Raw genomic sequence first — 27,725 nt, forward strand, 5'->3', positions numbered from 1 at the left:
AAAGTGTCCTTTCCAGAACCACATCAAAAACTCTTTAAATGACGGGTAGATATTCAGGTTCTAAATACCTCATTCCGGCCTACCGAATGAATCATGATCTATCCAGTGGAATCTAGGGTTTGCTTTCAAAGATCCCAATACTGGGCTGGGGATGTGGCTCAAGCGGTAGCGCGCTCGCCTGGCGTACGTGCGACCCAGGTTCGATCCTCAGCACCACATACCAACAAAGATGTTGTGTCCGCCAAGAACTAAAAAATAAAAAAAAAAACTCTCTCTCTCTCTCACTCTCTCTTAAAAAAAAAAAATCCCAATACACACTAATGTTTGAGGACCAATCTCTTTTGCTGATCCATCAGGGAATCCAGAATCGTTGTGGTTGGAAAGAAAAATCTGAGAAGTGTCAGTGTGCACGAAGGGATCTAAGGTCCTTTGTCCAAGGAGGGGTCTGCAAGTAAAAAAGTGGTCTAGGGATAAAGTAGGGCCTGGCATTTCATCGGTGTCTGAGGGTGGGGTGAAGACAATTGGAAGTTGAAGAGATGTCCAGGGTGGAAGGAGTAGTCTGAGATGGGAAGAGGAGGATCTTTGGAGTTTAAGAAGAGTTTGGGAGGGTCCAAAGAGTTTGGGACCAGAAACAGAATTTGGGGTCAAAGAAGTGTTTGCTGTCAGTGAAAAGGTCTGTGGTCCCAGGAAAGTGTCTGCTTCTGAGGAGAATACTAGCTGGATTCAGACTGTAAGGAGAAAGGGCTTTGAACCTGCAGTTGCATGAAGTGCCTGGGTCCACTGTGCTGCGCGCTCTCCCCCAACGCTCCACCGCCCTGGCGGTTCTCCGTCCACCTGCACCTGCGTGCCCACTGCAGGATGACAGCTCTAAGCAGGCAGGGGAGAGTCAGACCTGGACACTGCCAAGGGAGGGGGCGCCCCCTCCCGGCTGTCCAGGGGCTCAGGCCCCGCCCTCCGCCCCGCACTCCCTCCAACCCCCGCCGCAGCCACTTCCGGCAAGCGCTGCGCTGCTAGGGGGTGCAAGTGAGGATGGCGGCAGAGAGCGAGGCCAGCCAGGAGAGCGCTCTGGGCGCCTACTCGCCAGTAGACTACATGAGCATCACCAGCTTCCCGCGGCTGCCGGAGGATGAGCCGGCGCCTGCCGTTCCGCTGAGGGGACGCAAGGACGAGGATGCCTTCCTGGGAGACCCCGATACTGGTGAGGCCCGTGTGCCCCGTCCGTGTCCACCCTTGGGAAGTCCCCGGTCCTCCTTCATCAGTGTTGTACATCCACTTGCAGCCTCCATATCCTTAGTTCATTCTCTGGACCACCATCCTCCTGAACCTCTCCTTTCTCCCTGTCTCCGTTAATTATCTAGTCAGGAAGGGGGTGCATTTCTGCCTTGGAGGCATAGGATGCGACAAGGGAGCTGATGCCAGGGACTGCAGTAGGAGGGATTGGGATTACCTCTTGGGAAGAACCAACCAACAGGGAAGGAATGCTGGAGGGGAGATCCTAAAGAACAGCTGTGATCACCCAGTAAAAGGCTTTTCTCTAGCCACAGAGGACAGGATAGAAGAAACCAAGTCAGAGACTGCAGCAGGAGGGATAGAATCTAGGTTTTAGAACTTCACCATGACCAGGGGTTATGGAAAGCAGAGAGTCTGGGGAGCTGCTGAGAATCTCTTCATGTCCAGGGAGGGATAAAGAGAATATGATTCCCCTCTGTCTGGGAATGTTGGTTATTGGGAGACAGGGGAATGGACTGCATGACCTCTCAAAGTCCTTGGGGACTAGAGTGCCTTTTCTGTCCTGTGGATTACTCCATCCTACTGGAGACATAGATCTGGCTGGGATGTTAGGTACTCAGCTCCCTAGGAAGCAATCTTCAGAATCTTACTATGTCCTCAGCCCTCTGCAGAAACTGCAAGGAATGGGGGTAGGGAGGGACAAGACCCTGCTTGGGAGAAACCTGGTGACCAGGAGCTCTCTGAGTATTCCTTCCCTACTGGTCTCTGTCCTATCCATGTGGCCCAGCTCCATTCTCCCCTCCATTTCTCATCCTCCATCCCCCAGCCTTCTTTCCCTCAACGTCACTTCCTAGCATTAGAGCATCCTTCTGCCTCTCTTCCTCCTAGTGCCTGCACTTGAGCCTTAGCCCTTAACCGCCTGACAGATACTGCTTCTCTGGCCCAGCCCTCCCTGGTCTGGCCCCTCCATAGCTGCTCCCAGTCTGACAGCCTCCAATTCTCACCCACTCCATAACTTTCTGGTCATCTGGCCCTGACCAATAGCACCTATCAACTTGACTAGACTCTATTCTACCTGTGATAGGTATGAGGGGCTAGTGGGGTGTGGAGGATTTGGGACATCAAATGTCAGGACTGCAGATTGAAACTTCTTTTCCAGAGGGAGTAGCTTTGGAATCAGGAGGTAGTAGGGAGAGGGGTGGTTTGGAGGATACTAGCCTGAAGCCAGGTTTTTCATTTAAATGTCAGAAGTGATGCTTTTGGTGCTAGCATTGCCCCCAACTCATTGTGTTACAATAGGCATACCTCCCCTGTAGTGGGCCTTAGATTCCTCTTCCAGATCAACAAAGAATGGCAGTCTCTCCTAACCCAAAGATGAGACTCCCTTGATTTTCTTCTCCCACCCCTCAAATAAATTAGCATTTTTAAAAGCCTTCAATTATTTCTTTCTGCAATGATGTGATTATCTAATGTCTGAGGGCAGGCAGGAATCATGATTGTTTTAACCACTCCAGCATCCAGCACAGAGTTGGGCTCAATAAATAATTACTGAATGATGGGCTGGGGTTCTAGCTGAGTGGTAGAGTGCTTGCCTAGCATGTGTGAGGCACTGAGTTTGATCCTCAGCACCACATAAAAATTAACAAAAGATCTCTGGATTAAATAATGGCAGGAAAGGGAATTCCAAAACCTCAGGGAATATCTTGACGTGCCAATACAGGCTGTGCCCTCACCCTGGTCACCAAGCTTCTAGGAACTTAAACCTTATGATGAGGTTGTGTACCAAGGTTCCCAGGGACATGTTATGTAGATTCCAAGGACATTGCCATCATATTGGTATAAGTGTTTCAGTGCCATGTCACCTAGCCCTGCTTCCAAATTCCTAGGCTTCTTTCTTCCAGCTAGACCAGAGTACTGGCTAACATGGCCTCCTATGTTCTCAACCTCATGGTGCCACCTAGTGGCACTGTCCCATCTTCTTAGCTAGGATCTTATTGTGCCCGACTGTTCTGCCACTCTCCAAAACCAAGTGTTAGGCATCCCACAGCGGTTTTCTTTATGGAAAGCAAAGAGAATCAACGATCTCTCCAAGGCTAGAAATACTTTCCTTCCCTTTTTCCTGTACTCCAAGCCCACATGTGCCTCCCTCTCCCAGACATCTGCCTCTAAATATCTTGCAAGTGCCTTATCTTGAATATATTCTATGCTGGATTCATCATCTCTTCTCCACACACCTGCTCTTCTTCCAATGTCATTCTCAATTAATACTGTCATTTAACCATTCTCCAGGACTCCCTATTTCTTCCAAAAGCTGATCAAGTGCTCTCTCCTCCTCCTAAGTATTTTCCAAATTCTGTATCTCCATCCTGTCATCACCACTGGACTAAACTATGAACCTCTCAGATCTATATTACTCAGATTTGTAGCTACTCTTCCTGCCTCTTCCCTCACCCCAATCCATTCACCATCCTGTACATCTGGTCATGTAATCCCTGGTTCAAAAACCTCCTGTTAAGGGAGTAAGCAAACCAGAGATGACCTGAATCTCTAGCTGAGATCTGTCTCCTGGACAATGGATTCATAATCCTCTCTTTTCAAGGTTCCTTTGTTATAAACCCAGTTAAAACAGTTACATCAAAAAAAGGAATTTTATTGGATAGTATAATCAGGAAGTCCAGGAGCATAGGGCTTTACACAGAGATGAATTAAAGTGTCCTAAATAGGGATTAATTAGGCTGGACATAGTAGCAATGCCTGTAATCCTAGTGATTTAAGAGCCTGAGGCAAAGGATTGCAAGTTTGAGGCCAACCTTGGCAATTTATCAAGACCCTGACTCAAAATAAAGAATAAAAATCGCTGGGGATATAGCTCAGTGGTAGAGTGCCCCTGGGTTCAATTCCCAGTACCACAAAAATAGAAACAAAAACAAATTACAGGGACTAGGGTTGTGGCTCAGTGGTAGTGCCTAGCATGCGTGAGGCACTGGGTTCGATTCTCAGCACCACATACAAATAAATAAAATTAAAGTCCATCAAAACTAAAAAAAATATTTTTAAAAAATTACAGAATAAATTAATTTAGGCCTAGTAGGGTGGCATACACCTGTAGTCCCAACTACTCAGGAAGCTGAGGAGGGAGAATCACTACAGCTCAGGAGTTCCAGACCAACCTGGGCAAAATAGCAATATCCTGCTGAAAAACGAAAAAAGAATTTAACTTTTGATCTTCTGCTCTGCCTTTGTTTTTGTGGGCATAGTCAGAAAGCATTCCATATTGTTGAGGCAAAATGCCCCCAGCAGCTACAGGTTTATATTCTACCAATTTATCAACCTATGCAGAAATAGGACTTTTTTTCTTTCCCAATAGTTCTAGCAAAAGAACAAAGTTTGGCCAGGCGTGGTAGGTGCACACCTATAATCTCAAACAAACAAGCAAACAAAAAAACCCAACCAAAAAACAAAGTTTGAGTCTTAGTAGCCTGATACAGAGAAGCATGTTCTGGTTGGCAAGACCTGAATCGCACTCTTAACTCTGGTCAAGGATGAGGATGAGGGAGTTGGTTGAGGGAAGGGAGAGGGTGTTCCTCAAAAGAAAATTGGGAAATGGTATCTAAACATCTAAAAAGTAGATGTCTACTAGGCTAGCTATCCTCTAGGCGGCTCCTTGTGGTCCTACTCAAAATGAAACTCATCATCTTTCTCCTAAGAGACTTGTTTTCTTCTGTTTCCAAATAATTTTTTCCCAGTGTCTTGTATATGAATAAAATTAATAGTATTATTTTTTTAAATATATTTTTTATTTGTAGATGGACACAATACCTTTATTTTATTTTTATGTGGTGCTGAGGATAGAACCAGGTGCCCCACGCATGCTAGGTGAGTGTACTACCTCTGAGCCACAATCCCAGCCCCATGTATTGATTTTTTTAAAAAATTTTTAATGGTAGATGGACACAATACCTTTATTTTATGTATTTATTTTTATGCAGTGCTGAGGATCAAACCCAGTATCTCACCTATGCTAGGCAAGCACTCTATCACTGAGCTACACCCCCAACCCTGATATGTATTGTTTTTTAAATATATGTAAGTGGTAAACAAAAAATCCTTTCATCACATCTTATTCCCACTTATAGTATCTTTTCCCAAAAGTAACCCCTATAAATAAATTCTGAAAAATCTCTTGCCTATATCAGCATTTTATTGATATTTGTGATTTCTTATTTATATAACAGAGAAGAGTTTGGATCAGGGAGGGCCTTAAACACTAAATGAAGAAGCTTAGATTTTTTAAAATCATCTTTTGTCTCATGTTAATTCATGGTTCAATGACCAGTGAACCATGATAGTACTTTTTTTTTTTTTTTTTGGTACCAGGGATTGAACCCAAGGGGGCTCAACCACTGAGACACATCCCAGCCCATTTTTTATTTATTTTTTTTTAAAGGGGGAAAGAAAGAGAGAGAGAGAGAGAGAGAGAGAGAGAGAGAGAGAGAGAGAGAGAATTTATTTATTTTAGTTCTCGGCGGACACAACATCTTTGTTGGTATGTGGTGCTGAGGTTCGAACCCGGGCCGCACGCATGCCAGGCGAGCGCGCTACCGCTTGAGCCACATCCCCAGCCCCATTTTTTATTTTTTATTTTGAAACAGGGTCTTCCTAAGTTGCTGTAGCTGGCCTCAAACTTTCGATTCTCCTGTCTCAGCCTCCTGAGCTGCTGGGATTTTAGGCACTGTGCCCAGTCCATGATAGTATCTTAAATAGGAAATTATAAGTTGATATTTAATATGATAACACAAAACTTTTTTAAAATATTTTTTATTTGTCAACGAACCTTTATTTAATTTATTTATTTATATGCGGTGCTGAGAATCAAACCCAGTGCTTCATACATGCTAGGCAAGTGCTCTACCAGTGAGCCATAATCCCAGCCCATAACACAAACTTTTAAAGGCATTATACTCCTAGTCCTGGGAATGGTTTCACATACCTGGAGTCTCAACTATTCAGGAGGGGAGGATCACATGAGCCCACAACTTTGAAGACCTAATGAGACACTGCCCCTAAAAAAATATAAAAAGTCTAAAAAATATTGTTGAGGGCTGGGGTTGTGGCTCAGTGGTAGAATGTTTGCCTAACATGTGCGAGGCCCTGGGTTTGATCCTCAGCACCACATAAAATAAATAAATAAAATAAAGATATTGTGGTAAATTACAACTAAAAAATAAATATCTTAAAAATAATAATTGTTGAATGAATAAACTCTTAAAATGTGAATATAGTAAGGTGCTAAGGTGAAGGTACCAGCTAATTCTTTTTTTTTAATATCTTTATTTTATTTTTATTTTTATGTGGTGCTGGGGGTTGAACCCTGTTCCCCATGCTAGGCAAGCACTCTACCACAGAGCCACAACCCAACCCCCAGCTAATTCTTTATTGTTCACAAACATTCAGGACTTTTTGACCATTTAGGCACTTGGGTTCAAGGACAGCAGCATCCAGAGGGCAGAACTATGAGATGGAAGAGGGTCTTAGCTCTGGTCAAGGTAGCAAAGGAATGGAAATAACAGCAATTATTAACTACAGTATAGCTATGGTGCACTTGGTATTTATCACACATCCCACCTGTTAGGGATTACTTCTATTACCAGTATGAGAAAGGTAAGGCCCATGACATGAAGTTATTTGTCCATAGTCACCCAGCAAGTAAGTGGCTTTCAGTTCTTCTCTGACTTCATTCTTACTATCCTCCAATCTATTCCAGACAGCAGCCAGAGGGATTTTTTTCCCCCATTGCTGGGGATAGAACTTAGGGCCTTGCACATGCTAGGTAAGTGAGCTTTGTCCCCAGTTCCCAGATTGATCATTTAAAATCACAAAACTGATGACTTCATGTTCTTGCTTAAAACTGTCCAGTGACCTCCCATAATACAGGGTAAAATCCAAGTTTTTCAGGAGGCACCGAGGGCCCAGCCTATGGAGCCTACACTCTCTCCTTACTATTCTTTTCCTTTCCTGCTACACTAGAGCCACTCAGGCCTTGGTTTTTGTTTGTTTGTTTTGTTTGATGTTGTTTTCTAATGTACCAAGTTCATTCCCACATTAGGGTCTTGTTGATCCCTCAGGAACATACAAACCCAGTGCTCTAAGAGTGACTGACTCCTTATCTCTCAGTTCTCTGCTTAAAACCACCTCCTCCCTTCTCTGATTTCCCTAGGTAGCAGTCTCCCCCAACCAACACTCTCTTTCCCCCTTGCCCACTTTCTTCTTTCTCTTCACCCTGGCCCTCTTTCCTGCAGGGCTTGGATCAAACCCAGGGCCTCTATCATACCAGGGCATGTACTCTAACAGTAAGACACATCCCCAGCCCATGCTCTATCATTTCATCCTTATTTTTCTTCAATAGCACCTGCCACAACTTGTAATAATGTAGTGCTTTGTTTACTTGTTTATTGCACTTTTCCTCCACAGGTCCATGAACTCTATGAAGACAGGAACTGTCTTTTCCTCTCCCCTTAGCATCTAGCATAGGGCCAGACACATAGTAGGCTGTTCATAGTTGTTGAATAAGTAGATAACTGGAGCAATGTTGGAAACCAGGGTCCTGCCTGATAACTGCCTCCTTATACACAAGGCTGGGCCCTAACTGGGGCAGGATCTGGTTTCCAGAGAGGGCTGAACCGATCCACCCCCTCTCCCAAAGCGTTCTCAGTCCTTGTTCAGGATCACAGAAAATTTGACCTAGGTATCACTCAAGAAGCAATGCAGTCTCTCTCAGCTGCCCAATTGAGAGTCTCTGTCTCTTTCTAACCTGGGACCACAGTCCCTGCCAGCCCTGGAGTGGTCCCAGAGACCAAAAGCGAGCAGGGCTGGCCAGTGGGGTTTGTGTTGAAGGGGCAAGGCAGGGGGGACCGCAGGCAGGACCAGGTAGGAGACGCCCAGACCAACCTTTGTCCCCGTCCTCCTGCAGACCCGGATTCCTTCCTGAAGTCGGCACGACTGCAACGGCTGCCATCGTCGTCGTCTGAGATGGGCAGCCAGGACGGGTCACCGCTAAGAGAGACTCGCAAGGACCCATTTTCCGCGGCAGCGGCCGAGTGCTCTTGCCGCCAAGATGGGCTTACGGTCATCGTCACTGCCTGCCTCACCTTCGCTACCGGCGTCACTGTGGCGCTGGTCATGCAAATCTACTTCGGGGACCCCCAGGTGAGAGGGGCATTTGGGCAGAGAGGGCACTGGGGAGGAGAGAGTGAGGAAATGCTTGAGGGGGCTGTTCGAACTGGGGAATGACTGAGTAGTGGAATGGGGCCGGGAACTAGGAAGGCGAGAGGGTGATGTCTTGGGAGAGGAAGGTCCTAAAGGGAAGAATTGTGGGACGGGAGCGGGATAGAACAAAGAAGAGACTCCATCACGTAGCAGGCATTTGGGGCAGTGAGGTGGGCATCATAAGGAAGAGTCAAGGTGACAAGAGGAGCAAATAGCTTTAATCCTAGCGACTCGGGAGGCTGCGGCTGGTCAATCGTAAGTTCAAGGCCTGTCCAGGCAACAAAGCGAGACCCAGACGAAAAATAAAAAGGGATGGTTTTGTAGCTCAGTGGTAGAGCCCCCTGGAGTTCAATCTCTATAACTACAGGAGGGCAGACAGCAGAGGGCAAGGCTTGCATGCGTGCCGTAGCTCCTGTAGAGGTTCCAGGGTTCCTGGATGGCTCCTACTGCCCCTTCCTATCTCCCCTCCCAGATCTTCCAGCAGGGTGCTGTGGTGACTGATGCTGCTCAATGCACATCACTGGGCATGGAGGTGCTCAGTAAACAGGGATCTTCCGTGGATGCAGCTGTAGCAGCAGCCCTGTGTTTAGGGATCGTGGCTCCACACAGTTCTGGCTTAGGCGGGTAAGGAGCTCCCAGCCCTGGGTCACCCTGGCCTACTTCTTGTCTTTAGGTCTGTAGACTTCATGCTGTTGGTCTCCCAGTTTGAATAGAGGGAAGGCTGAGCCCCAACTCCTTGCATTTTTTTCTTTCTTTTAAAAATATTTAGTTGTAGATGGACACAATACTTTTATTTAATTTATTTATTTTTATGTGGTGCTGAGGATCGAACCCAGTGCCTCACACTTGGGAGGCAAATGCTCTACTACTGAACTATAGTCCCAGCCCTGCATTTTTTTTTTCTTTCTATACCAAATGTCACTCTTTTTTCCCTGAAGTCAGAGGGTAAAGCTACCATATGGAGAATCTGGAAGTGTTTCTGGAGCTTCCCTTCACACACACACACACACACACACACACACACACACACACATACGTACACACATTGGAAAAGGAAACTTGTAAATTATAAGGTGAGGTGTACAGTGAAGTATACTGTCATCAGTAAAGGCAGTGATGTTTTAGGGTCACAAATCCCTGTGAGTTTAATGAAGCCATGGACCCTCCACTCTCCAAAAATATACTCTAGGCTGAGAACTCTTAAAACCGAAGTTACAAACTGGTCACCCATGGGCCACACCAAACACACAGAATGACTTGTTTGCACACTTAAATTTTTAAAAAACTTGTTTGCTGTTGTTAAAAGATTGAGAATTTTCATTTTTTTTAAATCTAGATTTCTAACATCTCTTGAGCAATCAGAAGATCTGGTAACACTGGGCTCATTTTTCCACATGGCTACAATTATCTAGAGCTTAGTAGAAGCTGTTCCCCATGATGGGGCAGGTGCTGTCCACCTTGCCAGAGTTCCTACAACTTTCTCTTGTTTCTCTGTCCTGCTTTCCTTATTTTGTTACTTGGCTGCAGGCATTTAAGTTTGTAACCCTGTCTCAGTTGTAAAAAAAAAAAAAAAACACAGAAAAGGAATAAGCTAACAAAGTCCATATCTTGGTTCCTGCAAGACCAGTCCTCCAGGGTCTACCAAAGAAATTCTCCTTTTGGCTTTGCAGTCTATCCTTACATAATCCAGTCCTGGGGGAGGGATACCAAGTAGGCAGGTGCAGGAAGTTGGCAGAAGTCCAACTCTGGTCTAGGGTGGGGGCAGGGGTAAAACATCTGCTCTCCCAGTCTCTGGGTTTCCCTAAGCAGGGATTAAAATCTCTAATAACAGGCTAAAAGAAGTCCTTGAACTCTGGGTCTCCCACTCCCTTGATTTCACTCCCTACCCTTCTAAGGTGGCTGAATCCCTGCTGGGGAGGGGACTCAAACTCCTGACTCAGAATGACAAACTGAGCCTATAACCCTGACTCCTGGGGATTGAAGGGTGGCAGTTTAATGATTCAGAAAGTCGGCATGTTATAATCCCTTTCCCCCTTCTGTGTCTCTCCAGTGGGGGCGTAATGCTGGTACATGACATCCGTCGAAACGAAAGCCAACTAATTGATTTCCGGGAGTCTGCACCAGGGGCCCTCAGGGAAGAGGCCCTGCAGAGGTCCTGGGAAACCAAGGTGGGGACCCTGTTGGGAAGCGAGGGCTCAAGGGGGTCTTCCTTCATTGCTCTTCTGCTAACTCAAGCATTAATTTGCTGAGTATTTACCATTGGGGTAGGAAAAAGAATTGAACAGGATCTTCTTAGGCTATAGGGAGGCAGGCAACTCCCATGAAATAAAATAATGAATAAAAACTGTGGATGGTTGATTAGCAGGTAATACTGCAACATCTTACTTCTCTGACAATCTTACCATCTGGAACATAGGAAGAGGGAAAAAAGGCCACCAAGTACCCTGAAATGTCACAGAGTTCCTGTTTTAAAACTTATACCTTAGGTATAAAGATGCATGCCTATAATCTCAGCTACTAGGGAGGCTGGGGCAAGAGGATCACAAGTTCAAAATGAGCCTTGGAAATTTAGTGAGACCCTGTATCAAAATAAAAATAAGAAAGGGGCTGGGGATGTAGCTCAGTGATAGAGCACTTGATTAGTGTGAGAGGCCCTGGATTCAATCCCCAATACTGCAAAACAAGCAAACAAAAAAACTCATATATCACACTCTGAGCCTAATGACTATAATTTTCCCAGCCTACAACATGTTGAAAGAGTAAGAGGAACTGCTAGGTAGAGGCAATCCACTGTCCTCAGAGAGCAAAAGAGGAAATAGAATAACTTGAAAAAGTAGGTATTTAGTGCAGTGGCAAAAGCCAAACACATTCCTGAGTTCTCACAACTCAGAGCACTAATAGTATGAAAATGAGTTAAGTGAAGCTATATTGTCCACAACTTTAAAAGGCAAGAGTAGGTATAATCCAGTGTGGATGGATTTCTATCTAACTTGTTTCTATCCTGGCTCTTGATGGGGTTTGCTTAATTTATTAAATCCCTCAACTATGATAAATAAAGGCCTTTCTACATTTGTGTATAGAAATTCAGGGAGATGGGAGGGATGTCTGCAGGGGGAAGCTTGTCCCTCTCCTGGGATACTTGGCATGTGTCTCTCCCCTATGCCAGCCATCCCTGGCTTGGGGCTCTGCAGAGTTCAGCCCAGCCCCCCCCTTCCAGTGACCTGGTCTCCTCTCTCCCTCGCCTGCCCGCCTTGCCCAGCCTGGGCTCTTGGTGGGGGTCCCCGGAATGGTGAAGGGGCTACATGAAGCTCATCAGCTCTATGGCAGGTAATGATCCTCTCCTGGGGACTAGGGGCCCCTGCCTGCATCTCTCCTTGGGTGGCCTTGTCCTGCCTTCCTTGATTCTTCCCTTCCCAACTCCCCCTCCTAATATCCCCTTCCCTTGCCAGGACTCTCCTTCCCAGGAACCCCCCTCCCCCCAGGACCCCTCCTCCTCCCCCCAGGACCTCCTCCACCCCCTGCTCTCCGGCCCCCCCAGGCTGCCATGGTCCCAAGTCCTGGCTTTCGCTGCAGCTGTGGCCCAAGATGGTTTCAACGTGACCCATGATCTAGGTCAGTGGGGTCTGGGGGTTGGGGGAAAAGCACACAGTTGATTGGGGGGAACCTCTCTTCCAGTTTGTTCCTCAGTCTTCTTCCATTTCCCATCTTACTCTGACCTGGGAGAGGCTTCAAATGAGGGAATATTGGAAGGGCAGATTGTGCCCTATAATAGGCTTCTGGGGGACCAGAGCACTTAGGGCCAGCCACTTAGCCCTCATGCACCCCATCTATTATGCATTTCAATCACCTGGCCCAGTCTTGGCACCCCCTGCCCAGCCTCCCATCCCTGCCCCCAGCCCGGGCCTTGGCTGAGCAGCTGCCTCCCAATGCATCTGAGCGCTTCCTGGAGACATTCCTGCCCTTGGGCCACCCACCACTGCCTGGCTCCCTGATGCGTCGTCCTGACCTGGCAGAGGTGCTGGATGCACTTGGCACTTCTGGCCCTGCTGCCTTCTACAACGGTGGCAACCTCACACTGGAGATGGTGGCTGAGGTGAGTGTGAGGGTGGGAGGTAGGGGTATGCCCCAAGGACCCTATTGCAGGGAGGCCCTCTTCCCCCTTTCTACCCTCCCTGCCTTTCTTTCATCATATATATTCTGATTGTATGTATTTGAAATTCTAAAATAAACAAACCTAACCTCCAGTGATAGAAACCAGACCTGTAATCCCAGTAACTTGAGAGGCTGAGACAGGAGGATCACAAGTTTGAGACTAGCCTCAGCAACTTAGCGAGACCCTGTCTCAAATGAAAAAATAAAAAGGGCTGGGGATATGGCTCAGTGGTAAAGTGCCCCTGGGTTAAACCCTCAGTACCAAAAGAAATCAGGCCAAGGGTGGTGACACACACCTGTAATCCCAGCAGTTCAGAAGACTGAGGTAGGAGGACTGCAAGTTAAAAGCCAGCCTCAGCAACTTAGCAAGACCCTAAGAAACTCACTGAAACCCTGTCTCTAAATAAAATATTGCAAAAGGGCTGGGGATGTGGCTTAGTGGTTAAGTGCCCCTGAGTTTGATCCCTGAGAACCAAAAAGAAATGAAAAAGGACAAGAAACTAGACTAGTGGTTATTAAGGATTGGAGGGGCTGTCTGGGATGGGGCATAAGAAACCTGAAGCAATATAAATGTTCTGTCTTGATTGAGAGGGTACCTTTGGGCTTATCAGCGCTGCTGCTAACTGTTCAGGGGCCTGGCCTGCTTTCCACAGGTCTGGTAGAGGCCCAGAATTAGCCTCAGTTTCTCTAAGCCCATAATCCTCCTTGCTTTCTGGCTTTTCTAGGGACTGAGGGAAACATCTCTTCCACTGGTGACTGTCAGGACTGGGAGATGGACACAGGAGGTTACCACCCAACCCCAAAGTAATTTAGTCTGAGGCAATAGTGTGTTCTGAGAATTATCATCAACAGTCCAAAACGCCTAGAAAAATTGTGTTCAAGAATAGGATGCATGGAGCAACTCAGTGGTAATCTCCTCTGTGTAATGGAGATGTTTATATAAAATTCTTCCATATTACAGTGGGAATTACATAGGTGTATCATTCATTCACCATTCACAGAGTATCTGCTCAGTGCTAGGCCCTATGCTGGGCACTGGAGATATGGTAGTGGTGACAGAAGCCCATCCCAAGTGGACTTAACTAGAAAGTCCAAGAGAACACTGGCTTTAGGTCCTCCTGGATCCAAGGGCTCCATCCACATTGTCAGAACTTGATCTGTCTGTCTATCTGCCTCTGTCTCTTTCTCTCTCCCCAATATTTTCCTCAGTTTGGATCCACACTCTGTGCTCACCAGCCCATCTTAGACCATCCCAGAGAAACAGTATTTTACTTTCCTTATAGTTCCAGCAAAAGCCTCGTGGTTGTGTCTCATTGGCTTGTTACAGGTACATGACAATTCCCAAACTAATCACTGTGACATAGAAAGGAATGCTCTGATTGACCACATCTGGGTCACACATCCTTACCCAGAGGTGGAGAAGGGCATGCAGGAGTCTCTAACATAAAGACCATCAGGGTTTTAAAAGAAAAAAACCCAAGTTGAGTTTATTATCTTGTCAGACAAAGGAACACATGGTAACCATGAAATTCAATATGTAGTTCACTCAGAAGTTAGAGAAATCAAAGGTTTCAGGTACTTAAAAAAGTTTAAAAAAAGGAGAAGATTCATAGTAGTACTAATTAGCACACTGTTAGGATGGAATGAGCCTGCTGGTTTGTACCAGATTGGTTCATTGGTTAGGAACGAGTTTTCCTGACAATGAGACACATAGGGTCAGTCCTACTGGGGTCATTCACAGTTTATGGTTTTAGCTGGGTACAGTGGCACATGCCTATAATCCCTCAGGCATGGGAGGCTGAGGCGGGAGGATCACAAGTTCAAAGCTAGCCTCTAACAATTTAGTGAGGCCCTAAGCATCCTAAAAAATAAAAAGGGGGGCTGGGGATGTGGCTCAAGCAGTAGCACGCTCGGCTGCCATGCGTGCAGCCCAGGTTCAATCCTCAGCACCACATACAAACAAAGATGTTGTGTCCGCTGAAAAACTATAAATAAATAAATATTTTAAAAAATAAAAATAAAAAGGGCTGGGGATATAATTCAGTGGGTAAGTGCCCCTGGGTTCGATCCCTGGCACCCCTCCCCCTCCAAAAAAGTTCTTGGTTTTGTAGTGACTTTAATTGGTTGTAATGAGATGTAGAATTCATTTTGATATCTCCTAGGTGAGTGCTGCTGTAAGGGTAAGTCTTCCTTTTACAGAGTCTAAGAGGGCAGCACTTGAAAAGACTTGGGGGTAGAGTTCAGGACCTTCAGGTCACTCTGCAGCTGTGTAGAGCTCACTGAAGAACAGCAGGACATGAAGTGGGAGAAGCAGGAAGGGACTAGAATACCAAGCTAAAGAGGTCCCTCATGGAATATATCTAGCACAATGGCTGGCACATAGGAGGTGCTTGGTGTTCATGCTTTTCTCCTTCTTCCTATGGTACTTAGGACTTATGGGGTTCTTCAAGGCCATGAGGCATAAAAGTTGTGAACAGTCAATTTGTTTGTGATTCAGATGTGTGTTATAGGCCAAGCCACGTGCTCACAGTGGTGGGTGGTCATTTTCTCTCCTCCAGGCTCAGCATGCAGGGGGCGTCATAACTGAAGAGGACTTCAGCAACTACAGTGCCCTTGTGGAGAAGCCTGTGTGTGGGGTGTACAGAGGTGACTTCTCCCCCAACTTTCAGGGTCCCCACTCAAGAGAAGCATCCCAGTCCAAGGCCATATCCTTTTGGCCTGAAAATTTCTCTCCATTCTACGGGAGAGAAACTGAGTCAGTGAACTGCCTGGGCAGCCAGCTGTTGAAGCAAACCAGAGCCAGCTCATCTTCTGAAATTATCATGGCATCATTTAACCTAATTATTTTAACAATGGGGGGGATTCATCTAGCCAAAGGCTCAGACCTGAAAATTGGGGTTCTAAATATCTGTTTTCTGGATTTGGGCACTATGTTGCCTCAACCCTAGCCCCAGCCCCATTCTTACTGCCCTGTTCTTCCTAAGAAGAATTTGCCTGGCGTAGTGGCACACACCTGTAATCCCAGTGGCACAGGAGTCTGAAGCAGGAGGATCGTAGATTCAAAGCCAGCCTCAGCAACTTAGCAAGGCTCTAAGCAACCTAGTGAGACTCTGTCTCAAAATAAAAAAATAAAAAAGGGCTGTCGATGTGGCTCTTGGGTTCAATCCCTGGTGCCAAAAAATATAAATTAAAAAATAAAAGAATTCATAAGACGGAAGTCCATCTAGGCTTCAGGTCGAATGAACCCTTCATGAGAGTCACAAACCTGGTCCCCCATGTACCAAAAGAAAACAATCCTAGGAAGGGAAAGGAACTCAGCCTGCAAATTCAAGAAAACCAATAAGAAATCCAGAAAGCTGAATTATGACATGGGTGATGTTTTCTGAGCCCACAGTGGTAGGTTTTGGGTCCTTCAGAAGTTCTCGGGTTCTTTCCCTTCTGGGAGGGCAAAATCACTTCAAGCCTCAGAAGAGGCTACTTCTGAATTCAAGTTTCAGGTCTCAATCTATTACCTGATTCCTCTGCTGGAAACAATGTTATGTGAAGTAGAGGAAAGAGTGTAGCTCTGGGAACAGAAAGATCTGGGTTTGAGTACCATTTGCCTCAAACTTGTCACTTTCCACTTTCCAGCCTTTGTTCACTCCTTAAAATGGGGATGATCTCAGGGTGCCTGTGAGGATTTGATGAGATGGTGCAGGAAGGTGCCTTGATCAGAGTGGGCATGGAGTGCACTGGACTTTCTATTTTCCCTCCCCAGCCTGAGTTGTCTCAGCAATGCCAGTGCTTTGAGTGCTCTGGATTTCCCTTGTCTCCAATAACCTTGGGCCAGTTGCCTCTCTGTGTCACAGTTTCTGTGACTATAAAATTGGGGTGATAACAGTACCTATTGTAAGGATTAAATGGGTCAGTTAGTTAATGTTGGTATTATTTGTCAGGTATTACTATTCCTTTATTCCTTTGATGTCCAAACATTTAATAACAGGAGGAAGAGGAGGCTCCTGCTCCAAGGAGTTTCAGGTTGAGTTGGACCATTAGGAGCCCTGGATACTATTCTGGCCTGTGGGAGGAGCAGAAAGGAAACACACTGTGGCTAGGAATCTGGACATCTCACTATCTGTCCCTGCCCTGAAAATCGCCTACAATGTGACTCTGGGCAAGTCACAGTCTCTTAAGCCTTAGTTATCTCATATAGCAGAGGAAACTGAAGACTAGTATTCTCAGTTCAAGTCCTGGCTCTGCCTTCAACTTGGCATGTGAACTTGAGTGGGTCCCTTCTCGTCTTAATGCTTCTGTTTCCTTATCTGATGTGGGGGGCTCAGTGCAGTAGTCTCAGAGCATGCGATAATGGGATGTGCAGCTGGAATGTGGAATGTGAAGATGACTTGACCCCTCCCTTGCTCTCTGTTATTTCTTGTCCTTTCAGGCCACCTGGTTCTGAGTCCCCCACCCCCACACACAGGCCCTGCCATCATCAGTGCTCTGAACATCCTTGAGGGCTTCAATCTCACCAGCCTGGTATCCCGGGAACAGGCTCTTCACTGGGTGGCAGAGGTAAAGCCAGCCCCTCCATCTCACCTGGGTTTGGGGACACTAGGGATGGCAAGAGGGGTTACTGCCTTGAGGGAGGACTAAATCACCTTAGTTTTCTTTCACATGAGGATCCCTAGATGGGGCTGCATAAAGGGGCCTGGTAGCCTCTTCCATATCCTTGCTGTGTTTTCAGACCTTGAAGATTGCATTAGCCCTGGCCAGCAGACTGGGAGATCCCATCTATGATTCTACCATCACTGAGAGCATGGATGACATGCTCAGGTAGGTCTTGGGGCAGGATTCCAAAGGGTGTGAGGTGGTAGTGGGTTTGGGGAAAGGATCCAGTGAAGTTCCAGGTCAGTTTCAGCTGAACCCCAACTCACGATCTGACACTGGTCACCTTTGCCTCTGCAGGCAAAGGTGTCCAGTGAGCTGGGCATGGTAGCACACACCAGTAGACTCAGCTACTGTGGAGGCCCAGGCAGAAGGATCAAAAGTTTGAGACCATCCTAAGCAAATTAGCAAGACCTAAGTAATTTAGTGAGATTCTGTCTCAAAATAAAAAGTAAAATGGGCTGGGGATATATGTAGCTCAGTGGTAAAGTCCCTGGATTCCATCTTTGGTACAAAAAAAAAAAAAAGAAAGAAAACAAACCAACTAACAAAAGTTTAAAAATGAAGTTTAAAAAAGACTGAGGATATAGTTCAGTGTTAGAGCATTTGCTTAGCATGTGGTACTATCCCCAGTACTCACCACACACACACAAAAAAAACCAAAAACCCATCAAGTTAAATTATGGGTTGTGTATGTATGAACATATCACAATGAATCCCATTATTATGTAAATCTACAATGCACCAATTTAAAAAATCATATCAGACATGACAAATGCATACAATTTTATCTGTCAAATTAAAAAGTTAACATCACTTATCCAGGAAAAAAAAAAAAGGCAAAAAGAGCAGCATTCAGAAACAATAACCACATCATGGTCACTGGGATAAAAGCATGAAAACCAAGGTTCCCCCTCCCAGCTATCTGAAACCAAGCCCCAGGTTCCTATACTGCATGGTCACCATCCTTCTTGGTTGAAAACTGAACGAATGTCTTCAATAATCCTTGGTAACTTATTATTCTCTAATCATTATGAATAACCCAACACACAGTTAATAATAGTAATCTGAGAAACCATCACTTGAACTTTAAAAAGTCTGGAGTCCTGGGGGGCATGGTGGCCCATGCCTGTAATTCCAGCAACTCGGGATGTTGGAGCAGGAGGATCACAAGTTCAAAGTCAACCTCAGCAACTTCCTGAGATTTTAAGCAACTTAGTGTTACCGTGTCTCAAAATAAAAAAATAAAAATATCTAGGGATGTAAAACATCCCCAGTGTAAAAACATCCCTGGGTTCTGTCCCCAGTACCAAAAAAAAAAGGAAAAAAAATTAACTTTAGAAAAGAATCTGAATAATACCTAAATAAATCTATTCAGTTAAATTACTCAGCAGTAAGTGAACTTCTACCCTCATAGGCCTAGTAGTCCAGTGAGGGAAGGAGATTTAATCAAATAATCACATAAACATCACAGGTAGTTGGGGTGTATTGAAAGCTTGTTGTATGCTCATCCCCGACTCCTTGTCTTTTTAGCAAGGTGGAGGCTGCCTACTTCCGGGGCCACATCAATGATTCTCAGGCAGCCCCTGCACCTCTCCTGCCTGTCTATGAGCTGGATGGGGCTCCCACCGCTGCCCAGGTGCTGATTATGGGCCCTGATGACTTCATCGTGGCAATGGTTAGGTATGCCAGCTCAGACTTAGAACCTGTAACAAAAGATCATTTGAACCGGGTGGTGCTGGTGGGGTCTGGGAAGAAGTGAAGGTAGTCACAGAGCTCATCTGACCCCATCTCTGCCCCCAGCTCCCTGAACCGGCCCTTTGGCAGTGGCCTCATCACCCCCTCGGGGATCCTGCTCAACAGTCAGATGCTGGACTTCTCCTGGCCCAACAGAACTGCTAACCATTCTGCACCCAACCTGGTAGGGTCTTGCTTCTCTCCTCTCATGGGGACCCTGAGGCTAGGTAGGAGGTACAGTTGTATAGTTGCTTCTTCCTCCCTATTTCCCCTAGGAAATTCTATTATAAGGACACAAGATATCCACTTCATCCCTAGTCCTGCTCATTCTGAAGCATGGATTCTGGTGGGTCAGAAGAACCCTTATCTCATTCTGCCACTCTCTTACTCTGCAACCCAGGGAAAGTCTTGCCCATCTCTGGACCTCATTTTGTTCACCTGTACAATGAGGATATTGGCTCTAATTTAATGATTTGGGTTCTTTCCAGTACTAGTGGTCTATAACACCATGATACTGAGCTGGTGGGGCTCAGCCCAATGATTGAGAACCAAAAAAGAACCAAGGAGGAAGGAATTAGAAGTTATTGTTCTAGCTGGAGACCAGCACTCTTACACTGTATAAGATGCCTGGCAGGGCAAAGACACCTAGAGGTGATCCAGTGGGGATTCTACTCTGCTTTCCTGTCACCATCTTTTTGTCTTGGTTCTTTTCCCTGCCATCCATAGCAGCCTCACAGCTCAATGGGTCCTCTTATTATTCCACCTTATCCACCCTAGCCATCCAGGGACCCCTTCCCTTTCACAGACAGCATACTGTTTCCTGGAGGGAAACAGTCCCCCTTTCCTGTAGATGATGCAAAGAAGGAGAGGAGTAGGAAGAGTGGTGGAGTGGCCCTTGCCCCATCCCACACCTCCTTTGTGGTCTCTGCCCTCCAACAACAGGAGAACTCGGTGCAGCCAGGGAAGCGGCCACTCTCTTTCCTGCTGCCCACTGTGGTCCGACCGGCAGAGGGGCTCTGTGGGACCTACCTTGCCCTGGGGGCCAACGGAGCTGCCCGGGGCCTCAGTGGTCTGACCCAGGTGAGGTTTCTTTCTTTATGGGCCTTTTGCAGTCAGGAACCAGCTGTGGCCTGGGCTGTGATGCCCCTTCTATATCTGACTTGTTTCTTTCTCCATCCCTTACACAGCAAACTTGAACTGAATTGCTTTGTGCCAGGCCCATCATGGGCACAAATAGACTGTGCTGAGTTTCTTAGTGAAAATGGGCCCAGCAGCCCCTGTCTTTCCAGGTTGCAAGGGAAATCGCAGGGCCAATAGAGTTGAAAAGTGATATAGCATCTGGGCCACCTGTGTTCTGTGAACCTCAATTCCCATCATCTCTCTACCCTGCATCTAAATAGATAACCAGCCTCTTTAGAGTCTGGGGTTTTTTTAATCTGTTTTTATTATTTACTTTTATTTTTTTTTTAATTTTTAGAGTCTGGTTTTAAACGGAAGGGCCACTACTCTCCAGAATACCTTAGGACAGTTCCTTGAATGTCTTGAGCTCCTGTTATATGTGCCAGGCATATGTTTTGGCAGGTGACAAGTTAATTTTGGAACTAGACTCCCGTGGGTTCTAGTCCAAGTGTTGCCAATTTCCAACTGTGTGATGCTAGGAAATTCACTTAAACTCTCTGAACTTCAGTATCATCCTCTATAAAGTAGAAATAATAAAATAGTTAATATTTATAGAGTTCTTACAAAGTGCTGAGTACTTTTAACCTTCCCAACTCTGGAAAAAGGCTTATTTCTATTTTATAGATGAAGAAATTGGAACTGGAAAGGTTAAGAAGTTAAGTTCCTTCAACTAGCAAGGGTGGACAGGTAGTTCAGATCCAGAGTCTACTCACGCTCCTAACCACTAAACTGAAAGTACAAATGTGTACCTTAAATCACCTCTAGCTGTTAATCCTGCCCTATCCAGAGAGAAGGGAGGGAAGCTCTGAGCTAGATTTAAAGGGGAGGGTCCCTCTTCCCTGGCTTCCTCTAAACTCTTCATTGAATCACTCTCGTTCTCTGGCCTTCAGTTTCCTCCTCTATGAAGCAGGGATAGTTATCACAGGCCTGCCTGTCTGGTTTCAGGGTTGTTGAGAAGCCCAGATGACACACCTGGTGTGAGGGTTCTAAAGACTAAAGAGTCTGGACCAAGGGTGAGAGCTGGGGAGCCCTGCCTGGTTCATCACCCCTGGGACAGCCCTGATTTTTCTGCTCCTTGGCTACCTACAGGTACTGCTGAATGTCCTGACCTTGAACCGGAACCTGAGTGACAGCCTGGCCCGAGGCCGCCTTCACCCAGACCTGCAGTCCAACCTCCTGCAGGTGGACAGTGAGTGCAGAGCAGAGACTCCCGTGGGGTGGCCACAGAGACAGGTTTCCCCTACCTTGATCAGCACCAGTTTCCTTCTTGCCAAAGTTTGGTTTCTTTCCACAACTTCCTGTTAAAGTAATGAAAGATCTGGGGACTGGAACCATCTTGCTATTTCCTTTGTGTCCTTGAGAGGTCCATTTTTCATCTCTGAGCCTTGGTGTTCTCATTTGTAAAATAAGGTACAGTTGTTCATTCTGCAAACCTTCATTCATACCTTAGTTTGTGTTGAACACCTGCTGTGTGCCAGACATCATTCTAGGTTTTAGAGTTAGTGCATTTGTAAGCAGATGGGGAAATAATCAAAGAGATAAGGGAGAGTAAAATAAATACCCAGCTGAGCATTAAAACAGAATGATATAACAGGGCTGACTCAGTGACCAGGTGATATCTAAGCTGAGATCTGAAGAGTGAGAAAGAGCCCACCAGGCAAAGAACTGAGGCAAAGCTTTGTAGGCCAAGAGGACAAGTGCAGAGAACTCAGCAGAAATGGGCTTGGTGTGTTTGAGGAATAAAAAGAAGACCAACCTGGGATGGGGTTGTGATTAAGTATAGAGCACTTGCCTTGCATGTGTGAGGCAATGGGTTCCATTCTCAGCACCACGTATAAATAAATAAAAAAAATACAGGTCCATCAACAACTAAAACTAAAACAAAAACAAAAACAAACACCAACCTCAGTGAGAATGAAATGAGAGAAGAGAGGCAGGCAAGGACCTTCTAGATTTATGGTGAGAAGATTGACTTGCCTCTAAGAACAAGGGCTTAATTTTGGATGCAGCTTAATTTTGTAAATAGGAAAATGTGTGCATCTTTGAGGAGTTTTATTATAACCAACCATGTACTGTGCTAGTCCAAAAGGGATAGAGAATTGATCAAGATATAATTTTCTTTGTTCAGTATTATCTCCATTTTGCAGATAAAGAAACTGAGGCTTACAGAAGTTATAAACTAGTCAAAGATCAACCAGCAAGTGGCAGAAGTGATATTAGAACAAACCGCTGGCTGATATCAAAGACTCTGCTTCTTTACTGCCTGGCCCTTAATATCTCCTGCACTTGAAGCATGTTAAAAGCACAGTCCTAGGTCATCTGCAGTCAGACCCTATAGTTGGTCAGTGATATCAAACCGCAACTGATGCATGAAGGAGACTCTGAAACTGAACTTTATTCAACTTTATTCTGCTAGTCTCTACTAAGTATAAGGTGGCATGCTAAGTTACTTATGGTAGCTCATCCCTTGCACAGTCTTAGAAGGGGATATCAAGTGTGGGGTTCTGGGAAAAGAAACATTTATCCACCTGAGACCCCAGGAAGGCTTCATGGAGGAGGTAACAACTGGCTGAGCCCTGAAGTATGAGCAGGAAATTGGCATGTGGAGATGAAGGGATTCTGGAAAGAAGGAATAACCTGGAAAAAAAAACAGAAAGAATAGTTTAGAGTGCAGCCAGGAGTCCAGTCATTTCCCAAACTCCTGAATTTACTTAGCACTTTCACGACTTTGGCCACATGACTTTGGCCACATTTATATGTGGTCTAAACCATTATTTACATAATACATCTGTATAAATGGACTTGTTTTTTACCCAAATGTGTTTTAAGTAAAACTTATTAACACAGAGAGATTCTTTTTAAAAAATTCAATCAAAATTAGAAAAATAGCATCATTTGTCACAAATAGATAATAAATAGCTATTTTAAAAATCAAATATTTTTAGGTTTTAGGTAGATATTATTACCTGCAGAAGGCTCTGAGACCTGCTTTCTATGTTAAAAGGGAAATTAGACTATTCAGAGGCCAAACTGAAACTTGGTCCTTGCCATAATCAAAAAGATTGAAAATGAACCATGAGTGAACAGATTTCTGACTAGATGATTTAATATTATTCAATAATGTGTCTTTTATCTCAAAAACTACCTAAACTCATTCTGTCTGGAGAAATAAGCAGACCAGATCTTTATAGAAGAGCATTGGGAGGTGAAGTTAACAAGGCTTATCATGGAGGGCAATGTTAAGAAGCACAGATTTGCTGGGCACTGTGGTGCCCACCTATAATCACAGCAATTTGGGAGGCTGAGGCAGGAGGATTGAAAGTTCAAGGCCAGCCTCAGCAACTTAGCAAGACTTTGTCTCAAAATTTAAGAAAAAAGGTGGGGGAGATTGGGGATGTAGCTCAGTGATAGAGTGTCCTTGGATTCAACCCTTAGTGCTGTAAAAAAGAAGAAGAGGAAGAGGAAGATGAGGAGGAGGGCACGACTATCCAATTGAATAGGGCAGATGGATTGAAGGGAAGAGAAGGTACGTTGAGGAAATACAAGAAGGAGCTTGGGTATGGCTCAGGTGAGAGATGATGAGAACCTGAACTTATGCAAGAGGATAGGGGTAAACACCCCTATCTGGTAAATACCTGCTTAACTTTTACTAGGTACTGACTCTGTCCAGGCAATGGGGAGCAATAGCAAACAAGATAACGACCCTATCTTCAAAAATTTTTAATCTAGTGGGGGGAGACAAAGCCAATAAATAAACAAATACAAGTGATATTATATACTTTGAAAGAAAACAAAGCAAGGTAAAGTTGGCAGGGACTGCTATTCTAGGTAATGGTCAGCATAAAGCCTGACACACATTAAGTGCTTCTCAAAGAAGTGCCTTTTGACCAAAGACTGGAATAAAGAAAGGAAGCCAGCTTTGAAACCATCTAAAAGGAAAGCAGACCAGGCAGAAAGAACAAGAAGTGCAAAATTCCTCAGGTAGGAGCATGTTTGATCTACTTTAGGGACAGCAAGGAAGCCAGTGTGTTTGGAATAAAGTAAGGTGGAGAATAGAAGGAATAAATAAGAATAATTTAGAGAGGTAGCAAGGTCCTAGATAATGTTGTGCTTTAGAGGCCTTGATAAGGACTTTGGATTTTATTCTAGGTCCATCAAACCTGGTAGAATATTTTGTTTTTGTGGCACTTGGTATTGACCCCAGGGGTGCTTTACTGCTGAGTTATATCCCAAGCCTTTTGTATTTTTTGAGACAGGGTTTCTTTAAGTTGCTAAGGACTTAACTAAGTTGCTAAGGCTTGCCTTGAATCTATGATCCTTCTGCCTCAGCCTCCCAAATCACTGGGATTATGGGCATGTCCCACTAAGCCTGGTTGGTGGAGTGTTTTAGGGGATTAACAAGGTCTGACCAGTGTTCTAAAGGATCCCTTTGGGTACTGTGTGAAGAGACTGAAGGGAAGACAGGACTGGAAGCTGGGTGGGTGGGGGGCAGTTAGAAGACTGTGCTGTAATCCTGGCAAATAGTGATGGCAGCTTGGACTATGCAGGTGGGGATGAAGACCCTCAAAGTCCTTTTTCCAATATTGAGAATGACTACATTTTCAATCACTTGCTGTAAACAAGGCTCTGAGCTTCCTGTGCATTCTCTCCTTTAATCCCTGAAACAATTTCATGTGCTGGCTCTTTTATTATCCCCCATTCTGTACATGAGGATACTGAGGCTCGGAGAGGTGAAACAGTTTGCCCAACGTCATGCAGGAACACCCAAGACCAGGACTCAAATCCACTGTAGGTCTCCTTAGCCCGTGCTCTGAACACTCTAAATGTGTGTATGTTGGGGATGGTTTTCAGGTGAGTTCACAGAGGAAGAGATAGAATTCCTGGAAGCCAGGGGTCACCACGTGGAGAAGGTAGATGTCTTATCCTGGGTCCATGGCAGCCGGAGAACCAACAACTTCATCATCGGTGTGAAGGACCCGCGGAGCCCAGATGCTGCTGGAGCCACCATCCTGTAGAGCAGCGGGGTGGGGCGGGGTCTCTGCTCCCCACCTTTGCATGTTCCCAGAGTCCTTCCTTCTCCCAAGTTTGGTCTCAGGGGGACCCCAGGGATGCCCCAGATTAGGGGCCAGAGGGAATGCTTAGCAAACCCTATCCCAGAGTAATTGAAAAATTCTCCATCATGAGGCCTGTGGTGGTGGTGGTAGTTAATGTCAGTGTCCACGACTAGGCAGGGGACCTTGAGGGGTCTTTCTCCTCTCTTCTTTTAGCCATGCTGGCTCTGAGCTTAGGGATATGCTTGCAAACCCTTCTCAAGGGTGTTATAACCCTAACATCTATCCTGACCTGGGCCTTGTCTTCCAGCTCCCTTATCCTGTTCCCAGCCTCATTTCTTAAATGATTAGGATTTTTTTAAATGGACCATCGTGGGAAGAGAGTAATCCTCTCCTCCTACCAGGTTGAGGTGGGGACCTTGCATCTGGGGGTCCCCGGGGTGTGGGGTAGGGGTGGGGGTGGGGACCAGCTCAGGGGCTTCCATTTGCAAAGGGAAATTAAAGAAAGAATATTGCTTACCCATGACTCTAGCCTGATTTATGTTTAACTAGGTTGCAGGTGGGAGTGAGAGAGCAGAACTTGGTATCCTATCCCAGAATCTCTGCCTCTATGGCTAACTGGAGCCCCTTTGTAGGGGTTCTAGATCCAAACTTACACTACTAATAATAATCTATTTTTGTTGTTATTATTTTTTATAGCATCCCTGGAACACTTAATGTATGCCAGGCTCTATGCTAAGCACTTTATGCGAGTAATCTTATTTAATTTTCCTCAAAAACCTAATGAGATAGGTATTAATATTATTCTCATTTTACAGATGGGAAATGAGTAAAAAGAGGTTAAGGGATTTGTCCAGGGTTTTTCATCTATTAAATGGAAAAATTGGGGTTCAATCACAGGATGTCCAACTCCATGATCTGTACTCTTAATCAATTCCACATCTAGCATGTGAACTATTTGTTACAAAGTATATTTCATATAGTATATATCAGACAATAAGTATCTCTCATAGACTTTGTCATTCATTCATGCATGCCTGCATCCTTCAGTTATGTTCCAGGAACTAGTAGCCACTGGAATTCAGCACTGAACAAAACAAATAGGCTATTTTTTACAGTTTTCAGTCTATAAGAGGAAGCAAACATTAAAGAAATAAGGACATGCTGCAGTCCGGCTGGGCAAAATAACTGGGACAAGCAACAAGCAACTTGAAGGTTGAAGCGGAACTGCTTTATTGCGAAGGAACTGAGCGGGAACTGAGCGGGAACTCAAGGTAGCCGGCACCCAAGGTAGCGGGAGCCGCTTTATTTCGGAACAGCAGAGGTATATATACCTAACTGGTTACATACAGCTTGACTCAGTTAGCATCATCTAGATACAGCAGTCAGCCAATAAGGAATCCCCACCAACTTAATGGCTCGGTGGCGTTGCCTCACAAACCACTCCTCCTGGCAAACTGCCAGGCGCCATATTGACTTGGTCACAGCCCCCAACAAGGACACATTGGGCTGGGGATAAAACTCATTGGCAGGGCACCTGCCTAGTGAATGCAAAGCCCTGGTTTCAATCCCTAGCACTGCAAAACAGACAAAAAAAAAAAAAAAAAAAAAACCAAGGAAATCACCATCACAATAATCTCTATAGTATCCCTCATAGAGAACATAATGGGCACCACAACCAAAAAAAAAAAAAAAAAATTGCGGCTGGGGATATAACTCAGTTGGTAGAATGCTTGCCTAACATGTGTAAGGCCCTGGGTTCAATCTCCAGTACCACCAAAACAAAACAATAGAACATAATAGATGTCACAGATGCACCAATTATTCAAGTATCAAATGTTTCATAAATATAATATATAGATGATCCACCCCTCAAAATCCTAACTTTTAATAATCTCACTATCAATAATTTAGTACATATTTCTCCAATTTCCTTTTTCTGTACAGTACATGTATCATCATTTAAAACATGAAAAGGGAATTATATTTTTATAGTCTGCAAATTCCTTTTTTAAAACATTTGCCAATACAGGATGGGCATTTTTTCATATCAATATATATGAATCTACCTCATTATTTATAATGATGTCATTCATTGACGGGTTTATCCAGTTTTCTGTTGATGGACATTTAGGTGGTTTCCAATATAGTTCCCTACCCTCTCTGCCCCAGTCCCAGGGATTGAATTTAGGGGCGCTCTACCACTGAGCTACATCCCCAGCCATTTTTAATTTTATTTTGAGAACTAAATCGCCAAGGCTGGCCTCAAATTTATGATCCCCCTACCTTGGCCTCTGAGATTACAGGTGTGTGTCACTGTGCTCAGCTTCAATGTTGTTGTTGTTGTTTATGGGGTGGGTACCAGGGATTGAACTCAGGGGCACTCAATCACTGAGCCACATCCCCAGCCCTATTTCATATTTTATTTAGAGACAGGGTCTCACTGAGTTGCTCAGTGCCTTGTTA

The 27,725-nt window shown here is 45.2% G+C and overlaps 1 protein-coding gene across 4 annotated transcripts; it reads left to right on the forward strand.

The window, feature by feature from the left end:
• Positions 1-1,005: 1,005 nt before the first annotated feature.
• GGT7 (gamma-glutamyltransferase 7) lies at positions 1,006-25,690 on the forward strand. 4 transcript variants are annotated; one of them, XM_081293214.1, is made up of 15 exons: positions 1,006-1,198; positions 8,201-8,436; positions 8,969-9,120; positions 10,547-10,664; positions 11,756-11,823; positions 12,035-12,108; positions 12,393-12,589; positions 15,207-15,294; positions 17,072-17,199; positions 17,372-17,460; positions 18,826-18,975; positions 19,096-19,213; positions 19,972-20,109; positions 21,298-21,397; positions 25,060-25,690. In XM_081293214.1, the coding sequence occupies exons 1-15, from the start codon at positions 1,030-1,032 to the stop codon at positions 25,221-25,223; spliced, it is 1,989 nt and encodes a 662-aa protein (XP_081149340.1). In that variant the 5' UTR covers positions 1,006-1,029; the 3' UTR covers positions 25,224-25,690. The 4 variants fall into 4 exon arrangements, with proteins under 4 accessions (XP_081149340.1, XP_081149339.1, XP_081149341.1 ...); XM_081293213.1 differs by lacking the exon at positions 11,756-11,823 and having other exon boundaries at positions 11,946-12,108; XM_081293215.1 differs by lacking the exons at positions 11,756-11,823; positions 12,035-12,108; positions 12,393-12,589.
• The last annotated feature ends 2,035 nt before the right edge of the window (positions 25,691-27,725 follow it).

The sequence above is a fragment of the Spermophilus citellus genome, assembly GCF_964194105.1.
Source record: "Spermophilus citellus genome assembly, chromosome: 4".
NCBI classification, from domain to species: domain Eukaryota; kingdom Metazoa; phylum Chordata; class Mammalia; order Rodentia; family Sciuridae; genus Spermophilus; species Spermophilus citellus.